This window comes from Neopelma chrysocephalum, unplaced genomic scaffold, assembly GCF_003984885.1.
Source record: "Neopelma chrysocephalum unplaced genomic scaffold, ASM398488v2 Primary Assembly neopelma1_70, whole genome shotgun sequence".
NCBI lineage: Eukaryota > Metazoa > Chordata > Aves > Passeriformes > Pipridae > Neopelma > Neopelma chrysocephalum.
Window position 1 is genome coordinate 1,445,832 of NW_020897730.1, and position 17,939 is coordinate 1,463,770.

Consider the following 17,939-nt stretch of genomic DNA (forward strand, 5'->3'; position numbering starts at 1 on the left):
TCCACCGTGACATGAGTCACCAGCTCGTGCATCGTGCTGAAAGTTTTGTTGCAGGACTTTTTGGGGTTTGACAATTGTTCGGGCTCAATCCACTTACAGATGAGTTCCTGTTTGATGGGCTGCCTCATGTAACGAAAGAAGGCCCCTGCCCCGTGGTGGGCTGCCATGTTCATGTTCATGTGGCCGTAGCCGTGCAGCTGGGTCGAGGCATAGTGCTCGGAGCGGGGGCTGGTGACCTGGCCGTACTGGTCGGGTCTGCCGTACATGTCTCCGGAGAAGCCCAGGCGCATCTGCCCGTTCACCACGTTAGGTGAAGCGTGGCTGGTGGCTTGTTCGTGCAGCCCCGGGAAAAGTATATGTCCCGCGGCATCGGTGTGTCCGTGGGGTCCGGCGAAACTGCCGGCAGCGGAGGCGAACAGGCTGTGCTGGGCGCTGGCGGCCGCCGCCTCCCCGAAGCCGCGGTTGCGGAACAGAAAGTCCCGGGTGGAGTTGAAGGCGGCGCTGGAATAGGAGCTGACATGGGTCGGGTGGTGGTGGTGCCCCAGGGCCGCCGCCGCGTAGCCGGGCGCCTGTGAGGTGAAGGCGGTCTGGCCGGCCGAGGCCAGCTCGTGGGTGCTGGGGTTGATTTTGAAGGCGCCCATGCCGTCGGCGAAGGGGTTGATCCCCAGCCCCACTTCTCTGTCCGTGACATCGGCCGTGGAGTGGTGGCGAGAGGATCCGAAGGTAGTGACTCCTATGGCGGGATACTGCGGTCCAGCATCCAGAAGCATCTTCCCAGCGTCGATGCAGCAACCAAAAAAAAAGCACGCGCGCACACACACAACGCGGAGAGAAGCAGCAGCAGCAGCAGCGGCGGCGAAAACACCCTCTTTGGAAAGTCAGCGACGATCACCACCAAAGCAACCACATCAAAAACACCCCCTTCGGCATCAGCGCAGGGGGAAGGAAAAAAAGGGGGGGAGAAGGAAAAAAAAAAAAAAGGCTGGTGCGGAAGGGGGGAAGAAATCTTCGCAGTTGCAAATAAAAATAATAAAAATGTGCCCCAAAAATATTCACCGTCTCTCTGCTTTGACTTTTCGGGGAGGTTTAAGTGGGGAAGGGGGGGTTGGGTAAGCTCAAAAATAAACTGGCTGCAAATAACAATAACGGCGAGAGTTCAACACGGGCAGCAAAAAAAAAAATTTTTTTGAAAAAAAAAACAAAACAAAAAAGAAACTTCCTTCAGTGATTTTTTTGGCTATAGGAATGTTGCAAAGTGGCCGAGAGATTGTTTCTCTCTCCTCTTCGAGCTTCCCCACACTCACCCGATTTTTTTTTTCGGGGGGCCTTTTTTTTTTTTTTTCTCCCTCTGCAAAAAAAAAGGCGCAAATCATGCACAATATTGTCTTTTGCGGTTTATCTTCCTGGGGAGAAACTTTCACCTCCTCAGCCGGGCGGTGAACGCGAGACTGATAGCGGCAATCATTCCTGCAGATAAATGAATTGAAAAGACGACACCGTCCCCCCCCTTGATGAATGGGAGCCGGGGGCGGAGCGACGTGCGGGCGGACGTGGGCAACCATTGGCCCAGGCTGGCTCCCCCTTCCCCGCGTAGCAGCCCCCGGCCCCGCCGGCTCCCGGCGCTGATTGGCCGCGCCGGCTCATCCATCGCAGGTATTGTGGCGCCCTGACACCGCTCTGACAAACGGGGCTGCGGCAGAAACAACTTTTTTTTCTTTCCTTTTTTTTTTTAATATATAAGATTTTTTCTTTTTTTGCCTTTTTTTTGTTTTTTTTTGGTTTTTGGGTTTTTTTGTCCCCCCCGCCCCCCGAAAATATTTCCAGCGCATCTTTTTGTGTGTATGTATGTTAAGGGGACCAAAAAAATTTTTTTCTATTATTATTATTAGGGTTATTTTCTCCCCCTCTCTCCCTCTCTCTGTCCCTCTCTCTCTCTCTCTCTCTCTCTCCAGCACTCTGATAATGAAGGTTATGATGATTTCTTGGTGATCCAGAATTTTTGAGATCACTGAGCAACTTTTTAGGCTTTGGAAAGAGAAGCCCTGTAGGGACTCGTGTCTTTTGAAGGTGTTTTCCTCTTGTTTAAAACTGCAGCTCTCCGAGAGTAGGTGCTGGGTGCACTTAATTTTATTTTTAAACACCAGGCGTGATTTCTCTATGTAGCTGACTCTATCCCTTCATCAGGTTTCTGAAATAAATCTTGTTTTCTGCACCCATCAAAACGCAGGTGGGTGAGAACTCTTAACTTTCTAATTTTGTTGTGATCGTTTCGCCTCCTTTTTCTGTTATTTTCTTTCTCTTTTCTCTTTCACTCTCCTTTTCTCTCACTCTCTCTTTAATGGAGTCTCTTTTATTCAGGTGAAACTGTAAATTTCACAAACCTACATTATTTCTCCTTCTGCTGCATGAAACTGCCGGATACTTCTCTCTTTATTTTTTTTCTTTAAAAAAAATTTAAAGTCTTCGATAGGAGCAATGTAAATTTTCTGACATTCAAACCTTTTCTAGTTCACAAATCAGTCACCCTTGTCACAGTTATTGAAATTCCTCAACTTGCCACACCAGGACGGTGGAAAAAGCAGGCGGTGTCTTTGTTGCTGACCAGGCTTTTGATCGCCAGAGAAAATTTACTTACCTTCAGATGAGTGAGCAGAAAAAGAAATAACACTCCCTTTGATTTAGTTAGAAAAATGCAGACATTTGGATTCAGTGCAAACATACAACACTTGGTTGTTTTCTAGATGCAACCCTCGATTAACCTGTCTTTCCCCAGCTCAAAGTCTATTGAAAAACTGTGGATAGTTCTTTTTTGTTCCCGCTACAAAGAGCCATTGACTATATATTAAAATGATTGTTGAAAGGTATAAGTATGGTATTTAAAAGCAGAAAGCCTTTGTGGCTTAATCAATTAAGCTAAGCAACATTTGTACAATATTTTAAACGATGCTTCGGCACTAAAGAAAAAAAACTCATGAAACTTTAAAATATAGACATCTTTGTGTGAGTATGCATAGATGCACTTATGTATGTGCTCATGTGTGTACATATACAAAACTGGCAAATTATTTATTTACTCAGTTGCCTGCATATTCATTAGCTCTAATTATTTTCTAGTAACGAAAACACCAAAAGCTCGCTAAGAGTCAGACTCCTTACATTTCGCCTTTGTTCAGCCCTTCACTTGCCTCCTTCGCAGCTCAATCCGAGCCCCTCCAATTCCTAGTGCCAAACAAAGAAACTTTAAACTCATCCTCTCCAATTAAAGCCGCTGGTAAGCAATCCGCAGCGCAGGTACTGGGGAGTCGGACCAGCAATGCAGCTGCGCGAACCCTTTTCGGGTGAGAATTGCCTCGTTTCGAGAGGTATAAAATGGCCATAGTGCCTAGAAAACAACAACAAAAAAAAACAAACAAAAAACAGCGACAATAAATAAACTTTGATACGCCTTGAAGGAATGTTTCGCTGCAGTTTATCTGCAGATGCAGTGTGCCTGTGCTCGGTGCATAGAGATAGCTTTCAAAGCAGATATATTATGTAATTTTCATTGGATCTTGGGAGGCTTTACAAGGTTTGGTGGGGGAGTTTTTAGAATAATGCTGAGCTGAATCTACACGTTTGCATTTTTTCTACCAAATCTATTTGATGGAATTGCAATAGCTTATAGCAACAGGTATACCCGCTCTAGAAGCGCCTGGGTGTGCACATGGTCTTAAGGCGGGTGTTGCACTGCTTTCTGTATTTGGTGCTAAAATTAAGTGAAGGATGGAGTTGTCAGCGTTGTTGTGAACTCTTCTGGGCGATGGCATTAGGAGAGCTAGAAAGTTAGGTAGTTCAGTGCTAGCCTGCCTCCCAGTGCAGGGGGAAACCAGTGATCATTCCAGGTCGGTACAAAATACACGAGAAGGCAGACGAGAAGGTATTTTAAGGAAGCGTATCTAAATATACAATGTAAGAGTGAATGTACAAAAAAAAAATGTTGTGGGTTGTAGAAGTTATCAAGTGGGATTTGCGGTGCGCTCTCTGCAGGAAACGAAAGCTGCTCCAGTTCAAAGCCACATGCACCAACGTGACATATAAGCCATTAAAATATCATCCTGACGGCTCATTTCTGCATCATCATACATTCCCTAACTGCTTCCAGAAAGCAAGAAAAGAAGAAATGAAGGATGACCGCCTCGATGGAAGTGCCAAAGAGGTGGTGGGTTCTTAGTGGGGGGGAGTATTGTTTTCTTCTTTCATTCTTTCTTTCTTTTCCCTTCCCCTCCACCCCCACTTTTATTTTTGCCAGTTCAGAAATGAGGGGAAACCTTCAACAGGTCGCAGGGGTAAGTGCCTGGGAGCAGGGGGTGCCTGGGCAGTGCCGGCAGCTGGCTGGCCCCCACCGCCTGCCACAAGGGCTGGACGAGATCTCCCTGTCGTCGGGGGGCCCAGCGGGAGGAGGCTTGGACACCCTGGGGAGGAAGGGCTTGGAACCCTGCGGTGCGAGGGGGCAGCTGCACGGCTGCCCCTCGCCCACGTGGGGCAGGGTCCTGACAGCACCTCTGCGGGCGGGGGCGGGCGGAGGGACAACAGCGCGGGAGCCATCGAGAGGGGGTCCGGCACCCTCCGCCGGACGCTGGGAGACGCGCCTGCCCCTCTAAATGCAAAAGAGAGCGAGAGCTTGGCCTGGCGGCCCGAGCAACGCGGGGTGCGGTGGTCTGCGGAGGGGGGCGGTGGGGTCCGCGGAGAGGGACGGAGGCGCTCCCGGCCCCGCCAGCGGCCGGGCTCGCTTCAGACGGGCAAGTGGCGGGGCCGGACGGCTCTTGCGGTCGCCCAGGCGGGGCCGGGGGCCCAGGGCGGCGGGCAGAGGGCGAGGAGCGCTGACAATGGCGAGTCCCGTGGGGAGGCGTCCCGGGGGACGCGCTCCCCGCCCAGGACCTCGCCCACTGCCGCGCCCGGTGCCACAGGGGCGCGCCGGGGGATCCGGTGCTCCAGCACCGCACGCCCTTCTTTATAGGAGGGTACGGGAGGGACGGAGCCCGGGAGCTCGGCCGGCCCCCTCCGACCCCCACCCGCCCCCCCGCGGGCAGAGCTGGGGGGGCTGCTCAGGGAACTGGGTGCTGCCACCAGCTTCGAGCAGAGCCCATGGAGGGGTTGAGACTCCGGTTCCGGCCCAGAGGGGCCGTCCCGCGTCTGCAGCCGGCTGGGGAAGTGGGGATGCTCCCAAATCCCTGCCCTGGGCGATGCCTCCGAAGGTGACCTCTGACCCAAGCCCAAACCAGTGTGCCAGCCCCTGGCACCGGAACAGTGCAGAACCGACGGGAACCGGGGTGTGCTCCTCGCCGAGACGCCCCGGCCCCACGCCCTGCCACTCTTTTGTCACGCACGGTCCCTCAGCCCGGGGGACCCCGGCCGAGCGGGGAGCACGTTGGCCGGGCTAGGCTCGGGGCTTGCTCCACCCGGAGACGGGGAACTTTATTTCTGCACCGAGCCCTTCCCAGCGAACGCTCCCTCTGCCCTGCGCGGCCGCGGAAAGCACAGGTTGCGTGACAAGCCGGTGGCAGCGGGGCACACGCCATCCCCGCTGCCGCCCACTCGGTCTGGCTCTCACACACCCGCCCGGGGTCGTCGGGATCCCGCGGGTAGCGGCTGCTCCAGCCCTGCTCCGCCGGCGCACCTTCGGCCGGGTGTAGGAATGAGCGTTTAGGTAAGGGCGGGGGGGAGGGAGGAGGGGCGGGTCCCGTCGCAGCCCCAGCCCCAGCGCGACACCCGGGGGGACCTGGTAGCCCGCACTGGTACTCCGCACTAACGCCCCGGAGCTCGGTCCGGTCGAGATCCGACCAGTTCGGGCAATGGGATATCCTCACCCTCCTGCTCCGCCAAAGGCACATTGCAGATGAGAAAAGCGTACGAGGTCGAGCCAGAGTTTTAGCCAATATTTACTCTGAAATCCACAACTGCTTTGCCTTCCTTTTTGTCATCTGGTAACCATTTGAAACCTTAAATGCAGCTTTTTTTTTTTTGTCCAGTTTCAACAAGTTTTGGCTAACGCTTGGGAACTGAGCGCTCCTCCAGCCTCCTATCCTAACCAATAAAGCTCAACTCCTGCAAATCTCTCTCTAGTGGGGCAGTGTTGGCTGCTCTGACTCCAGAAAAGTGCAAGGATGAATGAAACTTGACTAGGAATTTTAATTCCTAAGGGATTCCTAAAGTTATTCTTATTTCGGCAGTAATTTTTGTCACAGCAGCGAAAATATTGAGGACATCAAATTATTTATTTGATAGAGTATGACAGTGATACGATGATGAAGTTTCATAATTAATATCATTAAGTGTTTGTCTTAGTATAGATTTTTGTTTTTCAGCTCTGGAGTTCCCTATAATAATAGTAGCAAGAGTAATAATAATAATAATAGTATTTGAAGTAACTGATTCTAGACTCTAGCACGCTTTTCTGTATTAAAACCAAACAAACCAACCCCTGAGAATTTCAAAGATATCTGTAAAAATTCAGACTCGGACACTGCATCCAACCCCAGATCTCCTCTCAGGGCTATTGCTGCCGCTCAAAGCAAGCTGTGCAAAGTTCTGCCTGCAACAGTGGCAGTGCTCTGCCTTGCAGAGAGCAAAGAGCAAGCTGAAAATTATAGGCAGGGAGAAGTGCCAGGGTGGTACTATACTAATCCTTGCTGAGACAACAACTTGTGTTGGAGGCTCGCAGAGAGTCCGGAATTTAATTTCGGGAGGGAAGGATCTGTAAACAATATAGTCGAGTTGGTAAAAAACCTCCCTTACAATAGCCTGCCAGAAGGTGAATGTCAGATCAAAGGAGAACTGAAAAGATGTCCTTTCATATTTTTTTCCCTAAATCAGCCATGGAAACTTCATGACTCCATAAAACATGTGCTGCTTTGCTGGGGAGACAGCCTCCAGTTTCCCCTCGGAGAAAGCTTCTCTTCCCCTCTCACTGCCTAACTTGTGTTTTGGTTTGGTTTTAAGTTTTTCTGCTTTTTTTTTTTCCTTTTCTTTTTGAATCCATGATGCCCAAGACATATAGTGCCTTACTCATTTCATATCACTCACAAATGGTTTTGCTCTTAACTTTCCACCTCTCTCCCCAAACAGGAACAAAGTCAGGAAATGAGGCACAAGACTCCCCTTGTAATGAGGAAAAGAAAACGACTTTACAGAAACATCCTGGAAAAGTCAAGTAAGTTAAAATATGTCCTTTTTACAGTTCAAAGGAGACTATTTTTTTCAGCTTAGTGTTTAACGTACTTGCATAAACACAAATCAGCGACAGAACTCCCCACCAGCAGCTGCCTAATCCTGCTCAATGCCTATTCATTTGCAGGTTCTAGAATTAATATTTGACGACTCTCTCATTGAAACAACAACCCCTGACCCCATGTGATTGCACTGTCACATTATTCTATGACATATTCATCTTGAATTCATTTACGGACGATTTGATTGGAATGAGGTTTGACATGTATTGGATCCTATTAAAGAAGAAGACTTTGATCTTGTTGATGGGGTTTACATGATATGTATCATCTTTACCAGGGATACCAGGCTTCCACAATGTGGTGTCTAAGTAGTTAGTGACTGACAGCTTATCTGACAGGAATACCTTAATCTTGAGGTCCTGAATGAAATATTCTATTTAAAATAAGCATATGATTTGCTTGTCCTAGGGTAGCTCTAGGTCACAAAATGTGAGAGGCAAACCTAGGCACAAACCGTTGCTTGTCTGGTAGGTGGTTTCCCATTGTCCGGGAACCCTGAAGTAAAGAAGTCCCCGTAAGTAGGAATGGGACGAGGAAATAAAAACAAAGGCAGAGTGTGCTCTCGAGGTACTAGGCACCCTCTCCTCTCTGAGGTGATGATGGGTTTGCTGAAAATCTTTCTTGAACCACCTCTTCCTAACCAGCAGTGCCTTCAGCCGTGGCAGGCAGAGACTCGGGCTCATGTCCTGAGTCTGCCTCCTTCATCCCTTCCTACCCAGTGCGGGTTTAGGGGATAAGGAATTGCATAGAGTGACTTCTCGGTCCTCTCTCTTTCTATTCTTTGTGTTTTTTCCCTTTCTCGCAGTAAAGATTAGGGTTTTCTCAGATTGATCCGCTCACCTCCTCTCGTTTGGGAGCTGAAGCCTAAAGATAACCCCCGGAATGCCTGTCTGAAGTGTTCAAAGCGTCCTGTTCCATCCCAGCCCTCGAGCACAGGATGGATAGTTTCTAGCTGGCTCGTGGGGAAGGGAAGTTTCGGCAAAGGCGGAAGTGGGAGAACATGGAGTGAGTAAAGGTCAGATTTTGCTCTCTCCGATGTTTCCTGGGGGCAGGAGCTGTGCCTTGCGCTGAGCACGATTATCAGGGAGAGCAGGATTTGGCTCTGTCTTCTGTTAGAAATAGGAAAAGTGTCTTGATGTGTAGGTAGATTCCTACCAAAAACCAAGGCAAAGCTAAAGCCGTTGAGCAGGTGGGGCTGTTCCCTCCCAGCAAGGAGATGTGCAGCCGTTTTCATGCCGCAGGCCCGGCAGCCCGGCGCGGAGCGGGGGTGCGTGCAGATAGAGGCCGAAGGGCTTAGGCTGCCCGCCTCGGCCCCGCACCGCCCGAGATGTGGGGAGGCAGAGATCTGGGTCCGGCATGGCAGGGCGGAAAGCAGGGAGACAGCTCAGCTCCTCTCACAGGGCACAGCCCCGACGTGCGGGGCTCCTGCCTTTTCTTGGCGGTTCTCTGGCCAGCCTCTTCCCCGAGAGAGCCGGGTCGGAGGCAGGGGCAGACGGCTGGAGAGACGAGAAATGCTTGTGACTCGTCTGTACAACATATCACCTCTTTAGAGCAACCCTTTAGCACGGGTGAGCTTTGGGGCCAGGGGCTGCAGACGGGGTCGCAGATGCAGCAGCAACAGGAAAATTTGTACTCAGGATCAAGCTGCCTGTCTATGGACCCTGCAGAACCTGATGTTGACACATTTGAGAGTTTGCCGAGAGCCCGGCATGTCTGCTCAATCACGGCTCAGGCCGCTGCCAAGAAGCAAGAGACCTCGGTCACCTCTCTAGTGGCAGCAGTATGAGCTCGAGCTGCCAAAGGGCTGCACAGACAGGCAGTTTTCAAAACATTGTGGGAGATGCGCAGAGCCCGGCCGGGTCTGGGCCCGCTTCCCTCCTCTTCCCCATTTCTCCGCCTCCTGCAATCATGTGGCGGCCTCCGCCCCACTCCCCCCACCCACACAACCGGGGCTCGCACCAACCTCACCTAACAGTGAGGGACACCGAGGGCCAGGTTCTCCTGCACTGCCTGAGAAAGGGTGTGAGAGACATCCCTGAGTGAGGGGCAAGCTGAGAGCCATGAGTGTCTGGCGAGAAATCATCACAACATTTGAAATGAACTTAGGGCAAACCGGTTATGACATTTTTTTTTAATTGACAAACTGTTCCAGATGTTTTCTCACTTGACTGAGAAGTGTCAATTGATGGATAACAAGTATGTAGAGATGCAGTGTTTTAAAGAGGTATGAGGAAAGCAGCTTTATTTGGGATTCCCACTCTCAGTACATTTGTAAGTAACAGATTCATACTTCCTAACGTTTGTCTCTTCCGTGCACTCCTATTGAGATGGTCATGAATAGGACTGTCAAATCCATTTCGTAGAGCAAGTAGACTAGAAAGTTGAGATATTGTGAGGATGGTGTGTGGTTTAAATTGCCTGCGTAAACATGTTATGTAAGGATGGAGAGCTAATTGCATCATTTGTCACTTTTCATCATCTCCACTCAGAAAGATGCACGCAAGGATGTATCTATGGCTACCTACCTGCATATTAGCCTTGTGTTACGGAGGAAATATGGTAAATGCAAGCAGAGCCAAAATTACAGCCAACTCAGAGTATGTGAAGCTGTGACAAAAATATCCCCTATATGGTTATGTATGTCCTACTCTTTAATCTTATGGTTTCCAATCATTGTCTGGTAGCTTCTGTTACGAAAGTAGCTGGGTTAACGTTGCCAAACCGTTTCTTGTTTTATTACATCAGAAAAAAACTATCCATCGCCAAAACTGTTACATTCTTATGGAAATGTAAAATTATACACTGGGAGTTTACCTGGCATGCATCTGGTAAAGTATGCAAGTTAACAGCAAATCAATGTATTAGAGTTTGACACAGTGAATAGAGAATTAATCATTGCTTTATTTCATGAGGCTGAGAGGTTATTAGGGGAGCTGTTCTTATGTCATGATCTGAGTACTGTGCTAATACGGTGGGCAGATATTTAGAGATGTGTTTCTCTTTCTTGGAGCAGAAGAGTCTTTCCCCATGTTTCATTTACTTTTTTTAAGTTCACAATCCTCTTCTTAAAAACTTAAGCAGATGCTTCCTTCTGTGCCGAAGCCCTAAGCTTTTCTAAACCTATAAGGCCTCATTGTATCCAGCTGAAGCCCAAACCTACACTTTCATTACTAGCACGCAAACCCTGCAGACCGTGTTATTCCCTTCAGGTGAGAATCATCAGAACGGAGTCCGTTAGAAATGTTTGGCAATGTTTTTCCTTCAAGCCAAGGATGGGTATTTTACGTAGAATTACCCTGTAAGTGTGCGCGAGAGAAAGTGAGAGAGAGGGAAAGGGAGAGAGACTCCCTCTTCTGGGTTAAACTCTCAGATTCAGCCTGAACATCACGATTTCTCGCATTGCTCCGGCGTCCAGTAACGAGATAACTGCTAAAACTTGTCAGAGGCGGGGAAGGGGACGAGGAGTCTCCCAGAGATCCTTTGTCCGGGCTCCGGCACCGGGGCGGTAGCCGATTCTCGGCCAGCGAGCGGACGGCCCCAGTCGCGAGGTCTGCGGGGAAGGACCCGCTCCCCGCGCTGGCAACAAGTGCCAGGGACCCTCCGGGAGATCGGGACCGCAACCGCTCCGGCAGGGCCGCCCCGACTCGCGCTGCTCTGTGCGGGCCCGGGGGGCTGGTAGGGCTCTACCGGGGGCAACCCCACGCCTCGGGGCAGAGCAGCGGGAACGGGCAGAGACGCGGGGGGAAGGCCGGGGCGCTCCCCGCGCCCGGCGTAGCTTTGTTCCCGCGGCCGCAGCGGCGGGGCCGGGCCGGGGCGGCCCCGGGACAGAGACCCCCGGGCCGCTCAGGGGGAAGGGGGCGCCCGGCGGCGGCGCATGCGCGGCGCGCACCCCCCGCCGCTAGGAGTGATAACCCTGCGAGGCGGCGGCGGGACCTGTCACCGGTGACGTCACGGCGGCGGCGGCCAATGGGAGCGGGGAAGAGCCGGGGCCGGGCCCGGCCCTCACGCTGCGGCCGCGCCGTGAGGGGCTCCCGCGGCCCCGGGCAGGACGGGCCGCGCCAGGGGAACATCCCCGGTCCCGCCAGCCCCCCCGAGCACGCCCGCTGGCAGCGCCGCCCGTGCGCCCCCGCTGCCAGGGCAGAGGGACTGGGAAACTTTTTTTTTTGGGGGGGGGGAGAGAAAGAAAAAAAGAAAAAAAAGTTGTTTTTTGCCCCCCTCCTCTCTGTGTGTCTCTCTCCTCCCGCTGTCAGGTGACTTTTTAGCGTTAGAAGCTAATGAGCGTGGATGCTCTGGGGATCCCAGTGATGGACCCTGCTGCTCTCTCCAGGCGGAAAACGGCACTGAGATTAGTAGACTTGGCGGGGGCTCCTCGCCACCACCACCACCCCCCTCAGAGCATGACAGGCTTCCCGGGCCTCGCCGGGCGCCCCCACACCACTCAGCCGGGGGAGCACGCCGCCGAGTGCCGCCTCGGGCCGCAGCCGCTCCGGCCAGAACACATGGGGCACCGCCACCATCCTCATCCTCAGCATCGCCCCGCGGCCCTTAAGCTCAGCCCTGCCCCTCATCCCCATCACCAGCTCCACCACCACCACCACCATCATCATCATCATCATCATCATCATCATATGGCAGGCCAAGCCGAGGTGGTCTCTAGTCAAACGGGAGCGTTTGGCCCGGCGCAGTCACCAGCAGCCCCTTACCCCGTCTCTCACCCAGCCCAGGCTCTGGCAGCAGGTAGGGACTTCATACGCAGAGACCTGCCGGCCCCACTCATGCCAGGGCTGACCGAGCAGCAGCCCCCTGCAAGTTCTCACCACGGACTGTTTGTCTCAACAACAGGTAGCTTCCCCGGACACCATGGTCACCACCACCACCACTCAGAAGCTGGGAATCCCTCTCTGTTCACTGGACTCCATGAGCAGCCTCCCCATGCAGCTCCAGGTGGCCGTCTAAACGGACAGCTCAGACTGGGGTTACCTGGAGAAATGTACGCCAGGTCTGAACATTTCACTCAAGTACCAGCCTCCAGGACAGATCATTTTGCTGCTTCTTCACTTCATAACTACGGTGGTATGAACCTGAACGTGAACTTGGCTCCACACCACGGCCCGGGTGCCTTCTTTCGTTACATGAGGCAGCCCATCAAACAGGAACTCATCTGTAAGTGGATTGAGTTGGACCAGACTCCTAAAAAATTATGCTCAAAAACTTTCAGCACGATGCACGAGCTGGTGACTCATGTCACGGTGGAGCACGTTGGAGGACCCGAGCAGTCCAATCACATATGTTTCTGGGAAGAATGTCCAAGAGAAGGGAAACCTTTCAAGGCCAAATATAAACTTGTAAATCACATCAGAGTCCACACAGGTGAAAAACCTTTCCCCTGCCCTTTCCCAGGCTGTGGCAAAGTGTTTGCCAGATCAGAGAATCTCAAAATACACAAAAGAACTCATACAGGTCAGTATGTAAAGCTCTCTTTACTCTCTTTCTCTCTGTTATTCAGCGTACTGTTTTGCCTTTTTTTTTTTTTAATGTATCCTTTGAGTTGTTATTGAATGCACGCCAAGTACTTCTGGAAAATAAATTCTCGGATTTGTTTTCTTCTTTACCGTTTGGAGAAGGGGGAGAAAAAGGAGGGGGGAAGGGGACAGCAAGTGCAGATCTTAGAATTCTCGTCCATATTTTTTTCTGGTTGTGCAGGGAGGCTGCTGTAATGTTTATGTGGGTAGATCCGTGTAAATATCGAGTGATATAGCGACTATTTCTGCTTATTCACACGGGCGAGGATTTTTTTTTTCCGATTTAAAGTAGTCGGGGGAAAAAAATGAAATCATTGTGCAAGCTCACAAATTAAAAGTGAACAATGGAAGTTACAACTTGTCTAGTCAGTTTTGACTGATGTCGCTGAGATGCTGCTGCTCGAACATTGTGAGAATAACACAGCTGCGACCTTTTCGTTCAACAGTTCTGTTTTGGGCAGGGAGAGTTTCAAATGTTTGATCTGAATAACACTGACATTTTTAATGAGCATTGCCTTCCAACGACTTTCTGCATTCGCAAATATGGGGAGCTGCAAGTTCTGATTCTCATGGGGGGGGGAAGAAAAAAGAAAAGAAAAGAAAAGAAAGAAAAGGAAAGAAACCCTGGTATTGTTTCGGCCTGTACATTTTGAAATGTCATTTGCAGATCTGTTAAGCGAAATTGGGACATGTGTCAGAAACATCTGTTAGTTCTAGTTAACAGAAAATAAAGTAACTCCGTGGACGATCTTGCAAAACTACGTTTGAACTCTTCCGGCCAGGAAAGCATTTATAATTAATGAAATTGCACGTAGAAAGTTTTCACACTTCCAGGAGCAGCTTGTGAAGTTGTATTAATTAGTTTAGCAGCCGGTGTTTGTAGTCTGTAGCACTGGCTTGTCTTTTTTTTTTTTTTCCCTCTGAAGAAGAAGATAAGAAATAAGCCCTTTTTGGAAAATTTAATCTGTTCCAGTGTAGGGTTTTCCACCTCCCACCCCCTTCTGTACAGCCTTATGCACTGCGAGGGAAACTACATAATCCTATTGTAAGATCTGCTTACAGCCAAACGATTTTTTTCGCCTTCCAGTTCATAAAACTCCCCTTCCCCCATGCTCGGTGCAGGGCTTGACCTTCCAGGAGTCGCATTTTTTATGATAGAGCTCGACGTGATATAATATGCAGAACATACACTAATTTCGTATCGCTATCTTCTAAACATAGCACTGAGATTTTACAGCGACCGTCACTCGTCACCTCATTATTTTTCCATCGCTCTATGAGGAGCAAGTCTGTGTGCAGGGCGGGAGGTGGGGGAGGAGGGGGACGATAGCACAGTTGCGTTCTTCGGCTGCCTTCTCGGCCCCTTTTTCGAGGAAAAAGGGGTATCCCCGGGTCACGTAATTTGTATCCGAGCCAGTTCCTTGTTGGATCAGCACAGGTACAGCCATTAACCGGGAGAGCTCATCTCTTAATGACAGTGTTTTTCTTAAGTAAACAAACTTTTACTGCTCTTTAACGGCCTCACTGTTTGAAGTCTCTGAAGCAGAAAATGGTTAAATTCTTGGGAAAACTGACCTACATCGGAGACGCAGGTTCAGGGCAACCCGAGATCGGAGATTTGCGTTTATTAAACACCATTCTGCGCTTCTGTACTTTTGGCTTTAACTTTCCCGGTGATTAATTGCTGTATTGTGCAAACTCCTGCGGGGCCTTTATGGTTCCACCGTTTCTATTAAACACCCAGAAGTTGTCAAAAAAGCAATGTTTCTGAAACCCTAATAGAACTCACTACGAATTATTCATGAAGACAGTTCGAGATTCAACAGGAAAATTATTGCCTCCTTAAATATTAATGACTTCTGATTTCTCCGAGGCTGGAGAGCAGGCAGAGGGATATCTGGTGATATGCGAGTTTTCCAGGTTGGAGGATAAGGCCGTTAAGGCGGCGGCAGCGGGACAAGCAGGACGGGCCGGGATCACTTCGCCGCCTTCCCAGAGGGCCAGGAACAATAGTTCAAGCCATGGGACGGAGCCCCGCTCCCTCCCTGCGGCCCCCGTCGCCCCGCGCCTCGCCCTCAGCCCGGAGGCCACCGCCTCCGGCTTCCCCCCACCACAACTCACCCGGAGAAGTTGGTAAATACCTTAATCCACTCCCGGAGACGGGGGATTATGCCACCAATTCCAAGCTGAATTTCACTGAACACTTTTGCCCAGCTACAAGTGTGGGGGTAAAATGGCGGTTCAGGTCCTACGCGTCTCCATCGCCCGCGGAACTTTCTGCGTGGCTGCAGCTCACTGCCCGGGCTGCGGCAGCCGCGACCTGTGCAATCTCCTCTCCCTGCCGGGTAGGGATTTCCACGTAAGAAAACCTGCTCTCGCGAAAGGAATACTTGCAAATGTCTCGGATGGCTCCTCTTTATTGAGGCGTTCAGGGAATGCAACCCGGGCAGCTGAGAAAATGCTGCCCTCTTCTCACTTGAAACCCGGCTGCACGGACGGACCTTTCAGTGGCTCTTTCAGGGGGTTAAGCGAAGTTGAACATTTTTGAACTCTCGGCAAAGCGCAGTGCGCCGCAACCCTCTTTTACCTGAATGGAACTCACTTTGCACAAGCGGAGCGCTTATGAGGATGGCTTTCCCTGGGGTCTCCTAACTTACTGCTTGCTTGTACTACACTAATATCCTTGATTTGTTGTCTCAACTTAGATGCTGAAGGTCAAATTGTTTCCTTACGTGAAACTCTAATTAGATTATATGCGGGCGTGTGTCTATGCATTTGCACCGCTGTATGTCGACAGTATTTGGTTACAGAATCGGCATGGTTTTGTAAGAGACCTTATTTTTAACCTCTTCCCCCCCCTTCCCTCCAACGCCAGGTATTTACCCATCCTCTATGCCAGTGTTAAGGGTGCAAGATGTGAGTGCTCCTCATTGATTATTACAGTGCGGAAAGGACATACTTTAAACGAGGAGCCGTGAGCTTTTCCCACCCACCTTGCATAAAGTGCATTCATGTGAAATATTTGGAATGCCTTCCTTTATTTGCCTTCGCTCGCAGTCGAACCCGATGTGGGCTGAGTCCCTCCTAAATTTAATCATGACAAACTAAGAGGAAAAAAAAACCACAAACGCACAACCCAAGAAATTTTTTTAAAAACCCAAACCAAAACAAACACACAAACCCAAAGAATGGAAGTCCTTTTGACCACATACGCCATGATGGTGAACACAGTGGCTTTGTTTGCTCTTCACGCTAAAGTTCGACCATGTATTTTTGTGGAGTCCTCTCTTTTGGCTTTTGAGGGATCAGAAAGTTATTTTCATACTCGCTGGTACAGGACCTGGGTAACCCTTGGCAAGAGGGTTTTGCAGTTTGTTATTGTCAACGACAATAATGCCGTCAACATTTCATCCTGAAGCTGGCTGTGGCGTGTTTACTTGAAAACCTCTTGTATATCGTGTACCATGCCAGGTCCACACGATTAGAGGTTAAACTTTCACACGACTCCAGCAACATGATTGTATTTCTGTTATGCATAATGTCACTTATCATATTACCAGACAGATTAATGCCGAATGCAATTCCTTCCATGACTATAGGTTCAAAAGAAAAGGGAATCCTACCCTCGCGACAGTGCCGTGCACCGGCCTAATCATCCTTGTGCTGAATCTTTATCGTTTTGCCCCCACAATCAATGTCTTTCTGAAATACTTTGTGACTGTACACACGGTAACAGCAAGCCGGGGAGCGGGGAAAAGAAGGGGGATGTGGATCTTCCATGGCAGTGTAATCAGTGCAAGTAAGAAGTGGATGAAATGTGATCTAGCCAGGTTATGAAAAATATTTCCACTTGCACCTGGGAGACTGTGAGAAATGTATTTAACGTAAAATACTTCGAAGGGATAAATCACTGACCGCTCTTTCTGCAGGACTTCCGAGTCCGCGGGGACAGCACACATTTGCTCGGAACGAGCACTTGGCCTCTTAAGTTTTCCTTGTTTCGGAGCTTTGTCTTTTGCACAAACCGCCACGTTGACACACAGGGCAGGGGACAGGGAAAGAGAAGCTGGCCGGGCAGGGTGCTCTACGTGCGGAGCTGGCCTCGCAGCGGGGTGGGCACGGAGCGGCGGCTCCGGGGGATGCTCGGCGGGGCCGGCGGGAAAGGACAGGGCCAGTGAGAGGAGCCTCCGCGGGAAGAGGAGCCGTGCCAGGGCCGGAGAGAGGGGTCCGGGAGGTTGTGGGCTGGGGAGGTGCCGGGATGCGTCGCTCTCGGCCCTGCCGCCGCCGCTAATGGTTGTGCTCGCCCATTGCCTCCTGCAGGGGAGAAGCCGTTCAAATGTGAATTCGAGGGCTGTGACAGGCGCTTCGCCAACAGCAGCGACAGGAAGAAGCACTCGCATGTCCACACCAGCGACAAGCCCTACAACTGCAAAGTGAGAGGCTGCGACAAGTCCTACACCCACCCCAGCTCCCTGAGAAAACACATGAAAGTGCACTGCAAATCCCCTCCTCCCAGCTCCGGCTACGAGTCCTCCACGCCCTCCTTGGTGTCCCCCTCCTCGGACTCCGGCCGAGAGCCCCCCGCCTCCTGCTCCCACGCTGAGCCCTCCGCGCCCGCGCAGCCCGCCGCCAACCTGAGCGAATGGTACGTGTGTCAAGGCGCGGGGCCCCGCGGCCCCCCCGCGCCCCCCGCCGCCTCCCCGCCGCCGCGCCCCCCCGCCGGGCCCCGGCCCCGCTGCTGAGGGCGCGCCGTGGGCGGTGGCGGGACCGGCCGGGCCGAGGAGCGCCGCCCCGGGCACGGGGGAGCCGAGCGGGAGCGTCGGCGAGAAGCGCTTGGTGGAGGGAGAGCTGGGCTGCGGAACGCGCGGGTGGGCCGGCGGTGGGGCCCGGCCTGCGCCCCCGGCACCGCGCACACGGGAGGGCTGCGCCCTCCTCGGCCGGGGCGCTGCCGCCTCCTCCCGCCGTGCCACACACACCCTCTCTGACCGCCTTGCTCCAGTCTGTTTACAAGCCAACCGATTTGCATCTCTTTTCCTTTTTTCTTTTCCTCTTTCTTTTCCTCTTTCTTTTCCTCTTTCCTTTTCCTTTTTCCTTTTTCTTTTTTTCCTTTCCTTTCCTTTCCTTTCCTTTCCTTTCCTTTCCTTTCCTT

At 51.4% G+C, this 17,939-nt stretch overlaps 2 protein-coding genes across 7 annotated transcripts in view; one reads left to right on the top strand and one right to left on the bottom strand.

Annotated features, from left to right (window-relative positions):
* LOC113968966 (zinc finger protein ZIC 1-like) overlaps window positions 1-1,494 on the bottom strand; it is a 3,501-nt gene extending 2,007 nt beyond the window's left edge. The window contains exon 1 of the mRNA XM_027685978.1: window positions 6-1,494. Within this exon, the coding sequence (XP_027541779.1) occupies window positions 6-770 (765 nt within the window). The 5' untranslated portion in view covers window positions 771-1,494. The remainder of the gene's footprint in view (window positions 1-5) is intronic.
* A 691-nt stretch (window positions 1,495-2,185) lies between these two features.
* ZIC4 (Zic family member 4) overlaps window positions 2,186-17,939 on the top strand; it is a 20,088-nt gene continuing 4,334 nt past the window's right edge. The window contains exons 1-5 of one of the 6 annotated variants that reach the window (XM_027686231.1): window positions 2,186-2,227; window positions 4,027-4,198; window positions 7,105-7,189; window positions 12,111-12,728; window positions 17,111-17,435. In XM_027686231.1, coding sequence (XP_027542032.1) covers window positions 4,160-4,198; window positions 7,105-7,189; window positions 12,111-12,728; window positions 17,111-17,435 — 1,067 coding nt within the window. In that variant the 5' untranslated portion in view covers window positions 2,186-2,227; window positions 4,027-4,159. Of the gene's footprint in view, window positions 2,228-3,727; window positions 4,199-6,635; window positions 6,791-7,104; window positions 7,190-11,439; window positions 12,729-17,110; window positions 17,533-17,939 lie in introns of those variants that run through there. The other 5 variants (XM_027686229.1, XM_027686232.1, XM_027686228.1 and 2 more) reach the window with 5 other exon arrangements.